The following is an 18,873-nucleotide window of genomic DNA, read 5'->3' as shown; positions in this document are numbered from 1 at the left end:
AGGCTGCGGACAAGGGTCTGAGGCATACCTCTTCTTCTGCAACCCAAACATTTTACTGTAATAATCTAGAAAGCTAGAGTGCACAAGGGCTTGGGGGACTGTCTCCAGGTTGACAGAGACCACACTTTTTCTTCCCAAACAGTGTGCAATGATTCCACCTCTGGTTTAGGAGTGCTGTGGTCAACGTGTTTACAACTATAGACTGTCGTATGTGAAAAATGGTGAAGAAGAGAATTATTCTGTGTGCCAGAATAGACACATGCACTGACCTTTGCTGACTGTCGAGCATGATGAGACAGGCCTTAGCCGAAAATGTTAAGCATAAATTAGGGGCTGAGATACCTGGGGGAGTGTTGAGGGAGTCACTGCAACCAAGAAAAACGATCTGTCCAGGAAGGCCTAGAGCAGGAAGGAGATGGGAAGGGAGGCCCACGGAGGTGGAAGCCAGGATGCCAAGCCTGATGCAGAGGCTCTGGCTCTGGATACAGCGCCTGCACTTCCGGCTGTCGATTCATTCTGCAAACCACACCAGGAAAGGACAGAAAAACCTTGTGCAACAGACCCATAATGGAGGCTTCTTCCATTTGGCAAGTACTCGCCTCTGTCCAGAAATGCTGCTCAGACTTGGCCTGATAGCTGTGGACCCAAATAAATAAGGGACCCAAGTGACAGAGACTCTGCAAGCCCCCACCCTCCTTTCCCCGTGGCCGCTTCCAGGTAAACAGAAGGGCAGAGAAGGAATAAACAACCTCTGAAAGGAAGCCAAAAACCTGGGCTTCAGTTCTGATTTCCTAAGTGTCAGTGGGGCAAAGCCTTCCTAGTATCATGGGAGAAAGGAACCGTAATTAAGGACTGTGAAACTCAAACTCTCTGTAGGCAAGGATGGTGTGACATTTATGTCTGCCCCTAGGACAAAGCAAGTGCTCAATAAATGCTTATTAAACAAATGGAAGAAAAGAACATAATCTGGTATAATAAACAAGAGGATGTGCTAAAGGGGAAAGGATTTTCAAAATGGAAATGTTCCAACTGCGGGGTGCTTGGAAAGTAATCAGCTCTCGTTTACGTAGTGCTTACCATGCAGGTACAGTGCCATGTGCTTGAATCTCTTGTGAATTCTCAGAACAACCCAATGTCCTTAAATTGTATCGTTACTCCCACTTTATAGATGAGGAAACAAAATCAAAAGATGTCACCCCCTTCTCCCACGGCCACCATGCCATCAGTGGCAAAACTAGGATGTAGAACGAGGTGTGAATCATTTTTAAACCTGTCCTCTTAACCATGTTCCTACCAGCTTCTTCATCCATCGCTGCCTGTTTTCCAGGCCAGCACGAGACTCCAGGGCTGCTGTCCAGATTTACTGTACCCTAGGAACGGCTTGCTACATCCCCAGCAAAATTTACAGATGAAGCAGTAAGCCAGACAAGGGCACGACGACTCACCTAAGGCCCCTTGACATGTTAAAGCTAAATCTCAGACGGAAACCCAGGCTGCTGACCTGTGCTTCCATCACGAGGCCACGGTTCTGTTATTCAGTGCAGCAGGAAGAACCTGACTGAGGACAGCAAACGCTTTGCTCTTTGCCTTTCACGTTTTTGTTATAACCCCAACCCATTATGCCGACCTTCTGTCATCCCAATCTTAGAGCATATGGCTCCCCCCTCCCAGGAGTGCTCTACACTGTGAAAAAGACAGCTCAGAAAAGCCCTTTTACAGGGCATGCCAAACTAGGAAAGCAATTCACAAGTCACTCTCCAAAGCCCCTAGTTGGTTAGCTAACAGAAATTCTTGAAACAGCTCGACTGTGCCCATAAGGAGAAGAAAAATACACTGCGGCAAAACTAATAGAAACACACACACACCCCTCTCACTGCTTTTACTTTTACTTTCACCGTAAGTATGGAAAAGGCAAGGCTTCGAGAAACTGAAAGCAGCAGGAAAATAAAGGAATGAACACCCTTTCTCTGCTTACCATGAATTCCTCACAAGGCCATGCCATGTCCTTCCTGTGTCTGGATGCCAAGGACCTGGCACACAACTGCTGCCGTCCTTTCTAAGGGCACCTCCTCAGAGAAGGCTTCACGGCTCCAACTGGCAGAGAAAAGAGCTCAGGGAGGCCGTACCTCAACCACATCAGCAGCAAATCTCACCGCAGCACATCGTGATGTACCTGATCACTACCCACCCTCTCCCTGGCCTATGCGCTCCCTAATAGCCAGCCCGTCTCATGCACCTTGCATCCCCGAGAGCCGATACGGCCCCATGATACAGTATAAGTCTTCAGGAAATGCGGCCTGACCCCGGGGCTGACCTCTGCCTTGAGCCTCGTCCCATTCACGTGGTATCACTGACAAAACCACAGCCAAATTGGTTGATTATAAGAAGTTGGAAGGGAAAACCACTACCATAAATGACAGAGCTGATAGTCACAATGAGGTCTGTAAGCAGTCTCTGAAGGTTGAAACCCATTAAAAAAAAAATGGAATTTGATGGACAGAAAAGATAGGCTCCTCATTACATTTCAAAACACAGCTACATGGGGCTGCCCTGGTGGCGCAGTGGTTAAGAATCCGCCTGCCAATGCAGGGGACACAGGTTCAAGCCCTGGTCCGGGAAGATCCCACATGCCAGAGAGCAACTAAACCCGTGCGCCACAACTACTGAGCCTGCGCTCTAGAGCCCATGTGCCACAACTACTGAAGCCTGCGTGCCTAGAGCCCGTGCTCTGCAACAAGAGAAGCCACCGCAGTGAGAAGCCCGCGCACCGCAATGAAGAGTAGCCCTGCTCTCCACAACTAGAGAAAGCCCGTACGCAGCAATGAAGACCCAACACAGCCAAAAAAAAAAAAAAGAATAAATAAAATAAATCAATTTTTTAAAAAAACAGCTACATAACATAAAGAGAAGATTCAAAGAAGTTTGAAAACTACTTTAAAAAATAAATGCATAAAACACAGCTGCAGGGCTTCCCTGGTGGCACAGTGGTTGAGAGTCCGCCTGCCGATGCAGGGGACACGGGTTTGTTCCCCGGTCCGGGAAGATCCCACATGCCGCGGAGCGGCTGGGCCCGTGAGCCATGGCCGCTAAGCCTGCGCGTCCGGAGCCTGTGCTCCGCAGTGGGAGAGGCCACAGCAGTGAGAGGCCCGCGTATCGCAAAAAAAACAAAAAAACAAAAAAAACACAGCTGCATAACAACAATATTTAGGGAGACCCAGCCTAAAATCAATATGCTGGGGAAGAAAGGGAAGTCTTATTTGGCTACTACAAGCTGCTCCTCCTGTTGCTACTCCCACTACTACACATAGTAGTGAGAGGAACCAGCAGTGGAGGACAGAACCGGTCACGCTGAAAACAGAAGCTGCCATGTATTGTATGCTTGCTATTTGCCAAACATTGTGCTAAGTGGCTACAAACACTCTCTCAGTTCCTCACAACAACTCTATGAAGTAGGAATCTATATCCCCCTTTACGAAAGAGGGAAACCTGAGTCCCAGAGTAGTTAAGTGACTTGCCCAGGGTCACACACCTGGTAAACCAAAGTGACAGTAATAAAGTCCAAACCTGGCTCTGCTGAATTCCACTGGCTCAACCTTTAACTCCTACCACAATCTGGGACCTGATGACACACAAGGAGGAAAAAGGACAGCCACACTATTATTTGCATCTATCAGGGAACATCTAGAATGCTGTGTACATTTCCAGATGCCCATTTAGAAAATGGGACTTTTTTAACCACTCATATTATTCAGAGGAACGTAACCTGGGTTGCCCTGGATTGGAAACCAAGTTATTCAAGGTGCAGCTGAAGGAGTGGGGATGTTTATCAAGAAAGAGAAAGACAAGGGGGCACAGGCTATGACTCTCTTCAGGTATCTGAAAAGCTTTCATGCACAAGACAGAAGCTGTGTTCTGTATTCCACCAACTGCAGAAGGAGTACCAGTGAGCTGAAACTCCAGGGATGGAATATTTGGTTGTCCGTGGGAGAACATCAAACAATGAGAACATCTGATAACACAACTAGATGCCCCAGACCTTAGGGCATTCTTGGCCCCAGGAAGTTTGAAGCTCGAGGCTGCAGGACCATAGCTGTCATGGGTACCAAAGAAAGGGTTCCTGCAGGGGTAGAAGCTGGAAGTTTTCACTTCCCTCCAAGATCCACTGATCCTCCAAACTAAGAGAGGAGGCCACAGTACATTTGGGTGTCCCACTCTATTTGAACAGGAAGAGTCCAGAGATGTAACATGAGATTGTGAAGGTAATATTATTGTGAATAGCATTTTTACCACCTTCCAAATAGCAACTGGAATTAGCATTCACTCTTTTCAAGCAAGAAGCATGTGTTTGGATAATGTGTTTGAAAATGTGTTCACAGGATCTAAATATCTGAGCCATATACATTCAAGCTTATTCCTTCTATTTTTCAACAGTTTTTTTTGTTATTGTTCTTGAATGATCAACCTTGCTCCAGCACCACGAAGAACAGTGGCAATGGATAAACATTAGCTTTTCCTCCAGAATGATTTTCATCTTCCACTAGGGAGAAGAAGATAAAATTCTTTTCATAAGCATAGCCTCTAGAGACTGATGATTTTTGACTGCCCTGCTTTCCCTTTGGGATTTATTAAATATAATTTACAACCACAGTAATTTATTATCAAGTTTAAATCAACTTCCTTAACACTTTCATGCCTTTTTCATTTTGAATACCAGGTCACTTCTACATCAAACTGATTTATTCTAAACTGTCCTCATTGAAAATACGTGAATGAAGGCCTTACGGCAGATAAAAATCCTCAGTGAACTCCTCCTCCTAGCACATCCTGGGTATGCCTGCTCCACTGATTAGGCTGCCGATGGGTGGGGCAATCTCAACTAAGGATGATGTGGTATTTACTGTTTCTTGCCCAGCTGAGACAAGGACAGGCTCACGCCATAGGCAGAGGAGGGCTAGGAGACAGGCTAAGCAGGGGTCTAACATTTTTTTTTAAGTTTGTTTATTTATTTTTATCTTTTTGTCTGCGTTGGGTCTTTGTTGCTGTGCACGGGCTTTTCTCTAGCTGTGGAGAGCGGGGGCTACTCTTCACTGCAGTGCACGGGCTTCTCATTGGGTGGCTTCTCTTGTTGTGGAGCACGGGCTCTAGATGCACGGGCTTCAGTAGTTGTGGCTCACGGGCTCAGTAGTTGTGGCTCACGGGCTCTAGAGCGCAGGCTCAGTAGTTGTGGCACACGGGCTTAGTTGCTCCGCAGCATGTGGGATCTTCCCGGACGGGGCTCGAACTCATGTCCCCTGCATCAGCAGGTGGATTCTTAACCCCTGCACCACCAGGGAAGCCCCAGGGGTCTAACATTTTTGCTGTACAAAATTCATTGATCCATGTAGTGGTGGGAGGCCAGAGGAGGGGTTATTGGGAAGAGAAACAACCAAATGTGGAGTTTAGAGCAGGGGTCCGCGACCCCTGGGGCACAGACCGATACCGGTCCGCGGCCTGTTAGGAACCGGGCCGCACGGCAGGAGGTGAGCAGCAGGCCAGCGAGCGAAGCTTCATCTTCGGCTCCCCATCACTCGTGTCACCACCTGAACCATCCCTCACCCCCCGCCCCCCACCCCGTCCGTGGAAAAACTGTCTTCCACAAAACCGGTCCCTGGTGCCAAAAAGGATGGGGATCGCTGGTTTAGAGGACGGGCAAACGCAAGTCCAAGCCCCAAGTCCAGTCACCCAATGGCAAAAGCAGGACTGGCCATTAGGCACCTGCCAGCACCTCAGGTCAGAGGGTTGGCATGTGCCCTGTGAGATGGGCAAGGGCTCAGATGTGTGTCCTTCAAAATGAGCAGAGTGCAAACTGCAAACCACGGCTGGCACACAAGGAGGGCTTACAGCCTCCTGGTCAATTCCCAGCCACAACAATGCACACTTGCAAAACAGAACACACTTCCCAAAATGTCTAGAGCTATACAATCTAACTGAACAACCAAACTCCACAATGACAAAAACAAAACAAACAGAATCTCTGGCTAACAGAATTTGGCAAGCAGCAGGGATTCATTCAGAGGAGGAATACTTTTTAGAAAACTTTATGCCCATTGGACTTTAATGGGCCGTGAAGTGAGATTTTCATTGTAAGGATGACTATGGTAACAAAAGATAAGGATAGGAGGAATATTACGCATTCATTATTTATAAACATCATTTTCTCCCCCTCTGCTTCCAAAGGCCAACATTCCTCATTAATTCTGCTGAACAGAAGCATACAATATCCCAATTAGGTACCCAAAAATAATTTAAACAAAAAGAGTAAACCACCACCACAATAGTACTTTTGGGGTATAAAGTATTTTTATATACAACATTATCAAATCTAACTTCCCAACAATTTCATGAGATAGGTATAGTTATTCCCAGCTTGTAGATAAGGAAACTTAAGATATATTCTAAGTTTAGAGAGATTCCTTTACTATTAAGTGGCAGAGCTATAATCCAAGTTACTGTGACTAATTCTAAGACTAGAATTCTTTCCCTTAGGGAAAAAAAGCTGCCTGAATGAAACCGTGTACCTCTAAGAGTGGGAAAGATATTATAGATCACTCCATCCTTTCACATCATCAGCGAACAAGTCAGCATGATACCAGGGTAGTGCGAGTGAGGATGCAGGTGTGGGAAATCAGGATGCTATATAAGCTCTACATAGTCTTTTATTGAAAGCAGCACACACTGCCACAGATTAATAAGGGTCTCCGGGTTAGGTAAGTGAAAAGGAAAAAAACCACAAATCATCTTTTATTATTATAATTATTGGGTGAAAAAAAACAGTAGTATCAACAGCCACACTCTGGATTGTATCTGTGTGGGAAGAGGTGATGCCACCCTAAGTAGTTCCAGAAAACACACACACACATGCATGCACACTCCCAAGAACCTTCTACCAGGTAAGACCAAACTGACCCTCACTCCATATGGCCAAATAGCTCAGTCTCTCCTAGGATTGTGTGTACAAAGCACACAAGGTGTTCCCACCACCTGATTTTGCCATAAATGACTACCCAATAAAATAAACACTAATGATTAACATTTGCTCCCTGGAAGTCACTGAACAAGAAAAAGATAATCCCCGAATAGCCTCTGCATACAGAGCACTGACTTTTCCTAAGCTCTCCAAAGAAGATTTAAAATGATTTGCCATTATGATTTAGTCTTGGAACTAAAAGATACACATGACACTGAAGAGGTCAGTTCCTGGGTTGAAATGTTTACTAATCACATGGGTATTTTGGTCCAAAGCTTTTCCTGAAAATATCTGTTTTTAACTAGCCTTTGCTTTTGAAACACCTGGAGTATGAAGAGTAACCAAACTCTCTTGATTCTAGGTATCTGGAATTGGCTTTATTATAGGACCAGTTATTATGTACCAGGTTCTCTGCTAGGCACTGGTAATACACAGGCCATCAGGGAAGGAAGGCAAATAAATTAAGACCTCAAAGAGGGGACTTGCCTGGTGGCGCACTGGTTAAAAATACGCCTGCCAACGCAGGCGACACGGGTTCGAACCCTGGTCCAGGAAGATCCCACATGCTGTAGAGCAACTAAGCCCGTGCGCCACAACTACTGAGGCTGCGCTCTAGAGCCCGCGAGCCATAACTACTGAGCGTGTGTGCCACAACTACTGAAGCCCGCACACCTAGCGCCCGTGCTCCACAACAAGAGAAGCCACCACAATGAGAAGCCCACGCACCACAACAAAGAGTAGCCCCCACTCCCCGCAACTAGAGAAAGCCCACACGCAACAACGAAGACCCAACGCAGCCAAAATTAATTAATTAATTAAAAAAAGAAAAAAGACCTCAAAGACAATTGGGAGTTTAAACAGATCAGATGAGAACTATCAGGGCTGTGAGGAACTGCAGGGCTCAAATCCCAGAGAGAAGGGAAGCCCAGAGAGACGAGCCTATTTTCCCAGAGGTCTATTGATTCCAATGGCAGCAGCTATAATGCTGAGAAGCTGAAAAGAACTTTGCATAGACTTATAGAGCAAGGAAGAAAAACCTGGAGCTCGGCGCCCTACAAGGAAGAAAAGTCATGGAAAACCCCTAGACTGTTCGTTGGTACCCTGAAGAACTATACCCAACTAGCCCTCACAGGGACTGAAGCTCAGCTTCAAATCATCTCAATTCATGATTGGAATAAGCTAATATGAAATAGAAGTTTCCAGAAGCAAAGGTAAGTCCACTCTAGAGAAAGATCCCACTATCCAGATCTCAAATAATCACCACAGTTTTTCTTAAACAACATCTGGTACTCAATCAAAAATAGCAAGGCATGTGAGAAAACAAGATGTGACCAAAATTCAAGAACAACAGACAACAGAAGCAGATCAACAGAGTGACCAGATATGAGAGTTGTCAGATACAGACTTTAATATATGATGACTAAATGCAAACTAGTATATCTCGAATGGATAAACAAGGTCCCACTGTATAGCACAGGGAACTATATTCAGTATCCTGTGATAAACCATAACAGAAATGAATATGAAAAAGAATGTGTATATTTATGTGTAACTGAATCACTCTGCTGTACAGCAGAAGTTAACACAACACTGTAAATCAACTGTACTTCACCAAAATAAATTTTAATATACATATACAATGACTAAAAAACCACAGTGAGATAGCACTATACACTGACCAGAATAGCTTAAATTAAAAATACTGACAAATATCAAGTGTTGACTAGTTTTTGTTCTTGTTCTTTAGCTAAAAGAAATATAGTAAATACAATATACTGTCAATATACGTTAAATCAAAATGGTCGATATCATAGGTATCTGTTATGCTATTTTCTGTACTTGTCCGAATTTTTGTAACATTTCATAATTAAATGTTGAAAGAAGAAGAAAAAGCTGTGGCCATTGAGAGATCAGCAAGGGCTAAATTATTTTAGCCTTCAGAAGTCATGTTCAAGAGTTTGTACTTTATTTTAAACAGAGGAGTGACAGCATTAAGTGTGTCCTCTATAAAGATCATTACAGCTGCAGTAGAGCAGAAAGAGTGACGGCAGGGAGCCCAGCTGGGAAGCTGATGCAGTAATGCAGATGAGAGACAGGCAGTGGCTCTACGAATGAAGGAGAGCTGTGAAGATTTCAATGAAAGAGTCTGAGTTTGCAAGGGAGTTGGGATTTAGTTCTCAAAACTGTTGCATTTTATCCCAGTCAAATAAGGAAGCAAATGAGGCCTCTGTGACAGAGAATAAACCTACAAGGAGAATGATTTATAGACCAAAGACAACATCTGAGATAGAGCCCGGGACTGGGGAAAACAAGAAAAATATGGATTTTTCTGTAAATCCTTAGAAGAAACACAAGCAATTATAAAACTGAAACCAATAAGCACTCAGCTCAACAACAGATGGTCAGAGAGATACATTCACAACTTGCCAGCATTTTGAAGCCTCGTGCACCCCCTTCCAAACATGCAGATGCTTTAATCTGAGGGGGAAAAAAATTCTATTTCTGATTCTGACAGCAAACGCCAAGTCACATCTTGCCAGTAGAGAATGGCGTCTCCCAACCACAAACCCACTGAGAACTTCACAACCTTATTCTCATTTTGGAGAGATGGGTTGTCTTTGACCACTACTTCCACCAGTCCTGCCAGAAAGTACAAGGAAAACAAGGAGGAAATGACAGTTTCCGAAAAACTCAGCTTTTTCATCTGCCCCCAAGAAAGTAGATTTCTGTCTCTAGATTATTCATGAGCAATCCACGTGTTATTCTGTGAAGAAAAATCAAGCATATCACACAAATTTATCCCCGTATTCTGAAAAATGGCCCGAGGCAGAGTCTGACAATTTCTTCAATTACTCTGAGCTGTTCAACACTCTACTGAGAAGAGATCAAAGAATTAATTTTCTTTATCACTACCTTTTATGCCTTTTCAAGAGGTTAAGGTTTAAAATTAAACATATTAAGTTCCCAGTCTAGCTAGTTTGGGTATAAATATACATTCTTGGATCTGACTTATGAATGTCTAGTTTGCTAGAGATAGGATTTTTAAATGGTATTTTCCCCCCAATCTGTTTACACAAGAAATATTCAGTCATGTTCTTTTTAAAGGAAGTACTTCCCACCCACATGCCCAGTTTTTGTAGCGTCTCAATTTTTGTATATTCTGCTGGGAGAGCTTGGTTTTAGAGGCACAGTAGTCCACTAACTGCAGTCAACATTCCTCCCATGCCAGAAAAGGTAAAACTTAAACATGGTTGTCTCAATTCCCAAGGTTTATGATGCACTGAACTGTGGAGTTCATACTGTGGAGTTCAGCAAATAATCATGAAATGACTCAACTTCCTGATTCAACATTCACCCAGAAAACATCCTTTCTCATTTTCTCCAAACAATGCTCTTCAATCAAAATTTCAACCAATGAAAACTCAGGCAATTAGCTGGATGATAAATACCATCTACCGGATCTCACTAGTTATTAATAAACATTAATGCATCTTGCATACTTATTTATATATCTCACTTTGATCACATTTATGAGGCTGAAATAATTTCTAAAGTTATAGACAGATTCCCTCAAATCATTAATACCATTGCAATCCAGCAGCATATGAAATGTCCATAGACATGTCTACACAATGCTTTAAGGTTGAAATGAGAGACAAGTGCTTAGTATCCCTTTGGGGAAATTCCAAGATTAACGTCAATAGAAAAGAAATACCCGAAACACATGAAATTGCTGCCACAGCCTGCCCAGGGGATGGATGTAACCTCTTCACAATACATACTCTGAGACTGATACTCACTGGGTTAATGATCGTTTCTTCAACAGAATGGTGAGTGGTCCACCAGTCTGAAGTCCACTCCCAGGCATTCCCTACTATATTGTATAAGCCGTAACCATTGGGAGGAAAGGCGTCAACCTAAAAATTAAAAAGAGGGGGAAATGTCAAAGTACTCATCTTGTCTAGAAAACCTCTTTGGTACAAACATGTACAAAGAACTCTTACTTTAAAGTATGAATATTAATTCTCATTCCAACAGTGAAAATACAATCTGGCCAATGTAGAAACAAAGATATTCTTCAGCTTTGAGCTCTCAAAGGGAGTTTAGAAACCTAAGAAGAGTTCACATTACATAGTAGGACAGTCAATGAAATTATTCCTAATAGAGAGACTAGTACTGGTCATAAGTCAAATCTGTATCTGACTGGGGAGTGAGGGGTAAACCATCTTCAGACCTTCAAAAGCATAACAGAAACACCATATTAGACCCGGTATCAGTCTTGTCATCAGAGCTGAGCTCTGCTGGCCATGATGTCTTTTTAGCACTGAGAGACCCCAAGCCGATTCTATCCTCTCCACCAGCCCCTTCCAACTCACCAGCTTATCTTTACGCCTCAGTCGTTATCATCGCAACACTGAGGGGACTTGTTTTTATAAAGGAAATGTGAATTCATTACCGAGCGTGTTTGTAATACATAGAGGGTTTTCAATCTCTGACACGTGCAAGTATGAGGTAAGCTGCACAGGCTCTTCAGCAAGTAGTTTGATCACATTTCAAAGGCAGACCAGACAGTCTGCCACATAATACTGTCACAGACATGGTACCAAAGTGCAACACTTGTGTAAGAAGGAGGGTGGGGAGGAGGAGAGAAAAATCTTTGACTGAATAGTAAATATGTACAGAACAGTTATGCTATTTTAGGGACGCAAAATTTTTCCTAACATATTGTAATAGAAATTCTCATACATGAAGAAAACTTTTATTTTTTAAATGAAAAAAATACTGTTATCTTTGGGGTTCTTTTTTTTAAAGTATTTTTTTAAATCCATGTTTTTTTCCCCAATTAATGAGATAGAACTAAAAGGAATACCATTCACTTCTACTTGGCTTCAGAAGGTTTTAGACTGACACATAAATATGGAAGCATCTCACACTTGGGCAATTCAGAGCACTTCAAAGTTATGAAGCTACTCCGAAAAAAAAACTTAATCCATGCGAGGTGGAAAGCTGAAACGTTTACCACTCTGCTTCCTCACTCAGCATTCATTATGGAAACAGTGGTACCTATTCATTGCTTCATTCAGTAATTCCATGAGTGTCGAATGAAAGCAGGAAGGGTTTGATGACATAGACATGAATGAGCTTTAATGAGGGAGAAAGGAGGAGGATACCAAAAATTAAAAATCCAATCCTGAAAGGCAGGGTGGGATGAGTAAGGTAAGATAATGAAAGAAAAGGTGCAGGAACTCCCAAGAGGGAGAGATTTCGGGCTGAACGTGAACCCTCTTCAACAAAGGTAGAAGTGCCTTGTGGGAATTGAGGTCAGAGTTCAAAAGACAGAGAGACAGTAAAGGAGGAAAGGCCAGAGGATACAATGTCCTTTCAAGAATTTGGAGATGATCAGGAACAGCAAGACAGAATAACAGCTGAAAGAGAAGGAAGGAAAAGGAGAAAATAAGTTGTTTCAGGGAAAGAAGGGAAGGAGCAAGGGACGCGAGAGCAAGTGAGATGGAACGAACGTTCTGGAAGAAGAAATCATTTCTCAGGCTCAGAGAGCAGACGAGTGGAGGGGCTCTCAGGTCAGTCAGCCTGAGGTCCCCTTTATGTGCCAACACGCAGCAACCACTGGGCAAGCAAGTTAGCCTATCTGGAGCGGTTAAACCATAACATGAGGAAATAAGAGCATCTACTCAAAGGTTTGAGGGGTTTTCCCTCTTTAAACAATATGACGTTTAAGTGAGGTAAAATCAGGAGGTCACCACCCCCAAAATTACCACGAGAGTATAAAAATTTTAAACGGTCATGGTTAAATTAATCACACCAACCAAAGCTTCCTTCCAGAAAGCTCATTAAAAGACAAATGTACATGAGAAATACTTCAAACATGCTTATTTTCAGGTGAATGAGCTGATAGGCATGAAAACCAAAACATACTAACAACTGTACAACAGAGGCCTAACCAAATACAAATCCAATTCTTCAAATTCACTGTGGTCAGAATAGTCTGCTCAGTTTACAACCAGAGTGAAAATAATAAAATACATAAAATAGCAGGGGAGGGAGCTATTTCACTGCAGTCCATCCTATCATTAAAGTTCAATTCCTGCTCTCAACTGACCAGGGCCTGTGGACACAACAAGGCAGCTACGGAGGACTTGAGATAATTCTCTGGGTAAACAGTCCCAATTTAAAGGTATAGATCTCGTCAAGTCTCATTCCAAACACAGGTGGAAGTGGCCTCTGTATAACTTGCTGCTTTTTTTCTCCACGGGTCCTGTTTCTCCAATTGATTATTTGCGGGCTCCTGGTAACTGTTCTAATTTTGTCTTAGGAACTTCTATGGCAACTTCTTCAAGTAAGTTCTGTTGAATATACTCCAAACAGACATCTGTTGAACCCACAGTTAAATGTTCCAACTCGAAATATCTGTAAAGTATCCTTATTTTATACGGAAACTGGTGTTTTCTGAAAAGGTGCACTGACTTGAGAATAAATGACTATTTTCCTTGGAGGCTCATGTGTTTAAATAATGACAAGAAATTCTGTAGCCATTAAGTGCTGTAAAATATTCATAACTGTCCAGTACAGCTGCTCATGGCCTTTTATGAACACTGGCAGGCGCTAGTATAATTTGTGTGGTCCACCAGAAGCCCATGCCGTAGGCCTCAAGGCTAAGGGCAGTGGCCCTACTTCACACAGACTCCCATTGAAGAGGGACCTCCAGGCTGCCGAGGCCCTTCTCAAACCACGTGATGGCCACTGTGCAGCTTCTGCACCAACTATCATCTTTCCTGGGGTGTCATGAGCAACCTCATCCGGCACCTTATTCTGTTCATCCTGCAGCACGGTTCTGCCAACAAAAGGTGGCCCATGAGATACTGGCTGGGCTTCTTACCCAGGAAATGGTTGAGAACAGGTTGAGATAGTTTAGACCCCAAGGTCTCTAATCACTCATTTTACTGACTAAAAAATTATGCACCCATGAGAGCACAAGCGATCTTGAAGGAAACTTGAGAAGAATCAACTTCTAGATGGCCTGATTAGCCTTTTGCCTGTTGAATAATACATCCAGTTCCCACTGGTTTGTGTCGGTACCTTTATCATATACCTAACTCATATATATAGAATTTTAGAAGCACACACATATGCACCTATGTGCCTATTTAAGGGCAACATATTCTCATGCAACTTTTTTTTTTACATTAACTCTGCAAAAAAAAAAAAAAACAACTATATGGCTCAAAATATTTTAAAAGTTCTCATAGGTCAAGTGTCTCCTAACCCTTCATCTTTTCCAGTGTCTCAGTCTTTCTCACTTGTTTATTATTTCAGTTGAAATTCTGGAATCATTTGGTCATGTTCCAAATAACATATGTGTGCTACATTCATAAATAAATTTTGGAAGAATCATATTTGTCTGAAACAAAAATACAAATATTTTAAAAATGACAACTGTTTGAAAGATTGTTGAAAGAAAATTATTCTCTGTAACAACAAACCCAGTAAGGTGCTACTTCCTCGCCACAAGACATCTTTCCTGACTGTGTTAAGAGAAAACGACACATATCCTTTTCAAACTCTTCCAAAATATAGCAGAGGGAGGAACATTCCCAAATTCATTCTATGAGGCCACCAGCACCCTGATACCAACACCAGACAAAGATGTCACAAAGAAAGAAAACTACAGGCCAGTATCACTGATGAACACAGATGCAAAAATCCTCAACAAAATACTAGCAAACAGAATCCAACACCACATTAAAAGGATCATGCACCATGATCAAGTGGGGTTTATCCCAGGAATGCAAGGATTCTTCAATATATGCAAATCAGTCAATGTGATAAACCATATTAACTAACTGAAGGATAAAAACCATACGATCATCACAATAGATGCAGAAAAAGCTTTCGACAAAATTCAACACTGATTTATGATAAAAACCCTCCACAAAGTAGGCATAGATGGAACTTTCTTTAACATAATAAAGGCCATATATGACAAACCCACAGCCATCATCGTTCTCAATGATGAAAACCTGAAACCATTTCCACTAAGATCAGGAACAAGACAAGGTTGCCCACTCTCACCACTCTTATTCAACATAGTTTTGGAAGTTTTAGCCACAGCAATCAGAGAAGAAAAAGAAATAAAAGAAATAAAAATAAAATCGGAAAAGAAGAAGTAAAGCTGTCACTGCTTGCAGATGACATGATACTATACATAAAGAATCCTAAAGACACTACCAGAAAACTACTCAAGCTAATCAATGAATTTGGTAAAGTAGCAGGATACAAAATTAATGCACAGAAATCTCTTGCATTTCTATACACAAATGATGAAAAATCTGAAAGTGAAATCAAGAAAACACTCCCATTTACCACTGCAACAAAAAGAATAAAATACCTAGGAATACGGGCTTCCCTGGTGGCGCAGTGGTTGGGAGTCCGCCTGCCGATGCAGGGGACATGGGTTCGTGCCCTGGTCCAGGAAGATCCCACATGCCGCGGACTGGCTGGGTCCCTGAGCCATGGCTGCTGGGCCTGCACGTCCGGAGCCTGTGCTCCGCAATGGGAGAGGCCACAACAGTGAGAGGCCCGCGTACTGCAAAAAAAAAAAAAAAAAACCTGGGAATAAACCTACCTAAGGAGACAAAAGACCTGTACGCCGAAAACTATAAGACACTGATGAAAGAAATTAAAGATGACACAAACAGATGAAGAGATATACCATGTTTTTGGATTGGAAGAATCAACATTGTGAAAAGGACTATACTACCCAAAGCAATCTAGAGATTCAGTGCAATCCCTATCAAACTACCAATGGCATTTTTCACAGAACTAGAACAAAAAATTTCACAATTTGTATGGAAACACAGAAGACCCTGAATAGCCAAAGCAATCTTGAGAAAGAAAAATAGAGCTGGAGGAATCAGGTTCCTGGACTTCAGACTATACTACAAAGCTACAGTAATCAAGACAGTATGGTACTGGCACAAAAACAGAAAGATAGATCAATGGAACAGGATAGAAAGCCCACACATACACCTATGCACCTATGGTCACCTTATTTTTGATAAAGGAGGTAAGAATATACAATGGAGAAAAGACAGCCTCTTCAATAAGTGGTGCTGGGAAAACTGGACAGCTACATGTAAAAGAATGAAATTAGAACACTCCCTAACACCATACACAAAAATAAACTCCAAATGGATTAAAGACCTAAATGTAAGGCCAGAAACTATCAAACTCTTAGAGGAAAACAAAGGCAGAACACTCTATGACATAAATCACAACAATATCCTTTTTGACCCACGTCTTAGAGAAATGGAAATAAAAACAAAAATAAACAAATGGGACCTAATGAAACTTAAAAGCTTTTGCAAAGGAAAACATAAAGAAGAAGAAAAGGCAACCCTCAGAGTGGGAGAAAATATTTGCAAATGAAGCAACTGACAAAGGATTAATCTCCAAAATTTACAAGCAGCTCATGCAGCTCAATAACAAAAAACCAAACAACCCAATCCAAAAATGGGCAGAAGACCTAAATAGACATTTCTCCAAAGAATATATACAGACTGCCAACAAACACATGAAAGAATGCTGAACATCCCTAATCATTAGAGAAATGCAAATCAAAACTACAATGAGGTATCACCTCACACCAGTCAGAATGGCCATCATCAAAAAATCTACAAACAGGCGGATGAGGGGAAGATGGCGGAAGAGTAAGACGCAGAGATCACCTTCCTCCCCACAGATACACCAGAAATACATCTACACATGAAACAACTCCTACAGAACACCTACTGAACGATAGCAGAAGACCTCAGACCTCCCAAAAGGCAAGAAAGTCCCCACGTACCTGGGTAGGGAAAAAGAATAAACAGAGGTAAAAGGATAGGGACGGGACCTACACCAGTGGGAGGGAGCCGTGAAGGAGGAAAGCTTTCCACACACTAGGAAGCCCCTTCGTGGGCGGAGACTGTGGGTGGCGAAGGGGGAAAGCTTCGGAGCCATGGAGGAGAGCACAGCAACAGGGATGCCGAGGGCAAAGCAGAGAGATTCCCGCAGAGGATAGGGGCCGACCAGCACTTACCAGGCCGACAGGCTTGTCTGCTCACCCGCCGGGGCGGGCGGGGCTGGGAACTGAGGCTCGGGCTTCGGTCGGAGCGCAGGGAGAGGACTGGGGTTGGCGGCGTGAACACAGCCTGCAGGGGATTAGTGCACCACGGCTAGCCGGGAGGGAGTCCGGAGAAAAGTCTGGACCTGCCTAAGAGGCAAGAGACTTTTTCTTCCCTCTTTGTTTCCTGGTGCGCAAGGAGAGGGGATTAAGAGCGCTGCTTAAAGGAGCTCCAGAGACGGGCGCGAGCCGGGGCTAAAAGCGCGGACCCCAGAGACACGCACGAGACGCTAAGGCTGCTGCTGCCGCCACCAAGAAGCCTGTGTGCGAGCACAGGTTACGCTCCACACCCCCCTTCCGGGGAGCCTGTGCAGCCCGCCACTGCCAGGGTCCTGGGATCCAGGGACAACTTCCCCGGGAGAACGCACAGCGCGCCTCAGGCTGGTGCGACGTCACGCCAGCCTCTGCCCCCGCAGGCTCGCCCCGCACTCCGTACCCCTCTCTTCCCCCCGGCCTGAGTGAGCCAGAGTCCCCGAAGCAGCTGCTCTTTTAACCCCGTCCTGTCTGAGCGAAGAACTGATGCCCTCCGGCCACCTACAGGCAGAGGCGGGGCCAAATCCAAAGCTGAGCCACGGGTGCTGTGAGAACAAAGAAAACAAAGGGAAATCTCTCCCAGCAGCCTCAGAAGCAGTGGATTAAAACTCCACAATCAACTTGATGTACCCTGCATCTGTGGAGTACATGAATAGACTACAAATCATCCCAGATTGAGGAGGTGGACTTTGAGAGCAAGATTTATTACTTTTTCCCCTTTTCCTCTTTTTGTGAGTATGTATATGCTTCTGTGTGAGTTTTGTCTGTATAGCTTTGCTTCCACCATTTATCCTAGGGTTCTATCCGTCCATTTTTTTTTTCTTTTTAATAAAAATTTTTTTCTTAACAATTATTTTTTATTTTAATAACTTTATTTAATCTTACTTTATTTTATCTTCTTTCTTTCTTTCTTTCCTTCCTTCCCTCCTTCCTTCCTCCCTCCCTCCCTCCCTCCCTCCATCCCTTCTTTCTTCCTTTCTTTCTTCCTTTCTTTCTGTCTTTCTTTCTGCCTTTCATTCTTTCTACTTTTTGTCCCTTTTATTCTGAGCCGTGTGGATGAAAGGCTCTTGGTGCTGCAGCCAGAAGTCAGTGCTGTGCATCTGAGGTAGGAGAGCCAACTTCAGGACAGTGGTCCACAAGAGACCTCCCAGCTCCACGTAATATCAAACAGCAAAAATCTCCCAGAGATCTCCATCTCTACACCAGCACCCAGCTTCACACAACAACCAGCAGGCTACAGTGCTGGACACCCTATGCCAAACAACTAGCAAGGCAGGAATACAACCCCAACCATTAGCAGAGAGGCTGCCTAAAATCATACTAAGTCCACAGACACCCCAAAACACACCACCAGACGTGGACCTGCCCACCAGAAAGACAAGATCCAGCCTCATCCACCAGAACACAGGCACTAGTCCCCTCCACCAGGAAGCTTACACAACCCACTGAAACAACTTTAGCCACTGGGGACAGACACCAAAAACAACGGGAACTACGAACCCGCAGCCTGCAAAAAGGAGACCCCAAGACCCCAAAAACAGTAAGATAAGAAAAGGAGAAGACAGAAAAACTCACAGCAGATGAAGGAGCAAGATAAAAACCCGCCAGACCTAACAAATGAAGAGGAAATAGGCAGTCTACCTGAAAAAGAATT

General features: G+C 43.5%; 1 protein-coding gene across 3 annotated transcripts in view; it reads right to left on the bottom strand.

The window, feature by feature from the left end:
- The window catches only part of SUMF1 (sulfatase modifying factor 1), a 112,717-nt gene that overhangs the window by 29,447 nt on the left and 64,397 nt on the right, over positions 1–18,873 (bottom strand). For all 3 annotated transcript variants that reach the window (XM_030867776.2, XM_030867779.3, XM_030867778.3), the window contains one exon: positions 10,807–10,923. In XM_030867776.2, the coding sequence (XP_030723636.1) occupies positions 10,807–10,923 (117 nt within the window). The remainder of the gene's footprint in view (positions 1–10,806; positions 10,924–18,873) is intronic.

Source organism: Globicephala melas, chromosome 11 (genome assembly GCF_963455315.2).
Source record: "Globicephala melas chromosome 11, mGloMel1.2, whole genome shotgun sequence".
NCBI classification, from domain to species: domain Eukaryota; kingdom Metazoa; phylum Chordata; class Mammalia; order Artiodactyla; family Delphinidae; genus Globicephala; species Globicephala melas.
The sequence above is the reverse complement of the archived record's forward strand: the minus strand, read 5'-3'. Positions and strand labels throughout refer to the sequence as shown.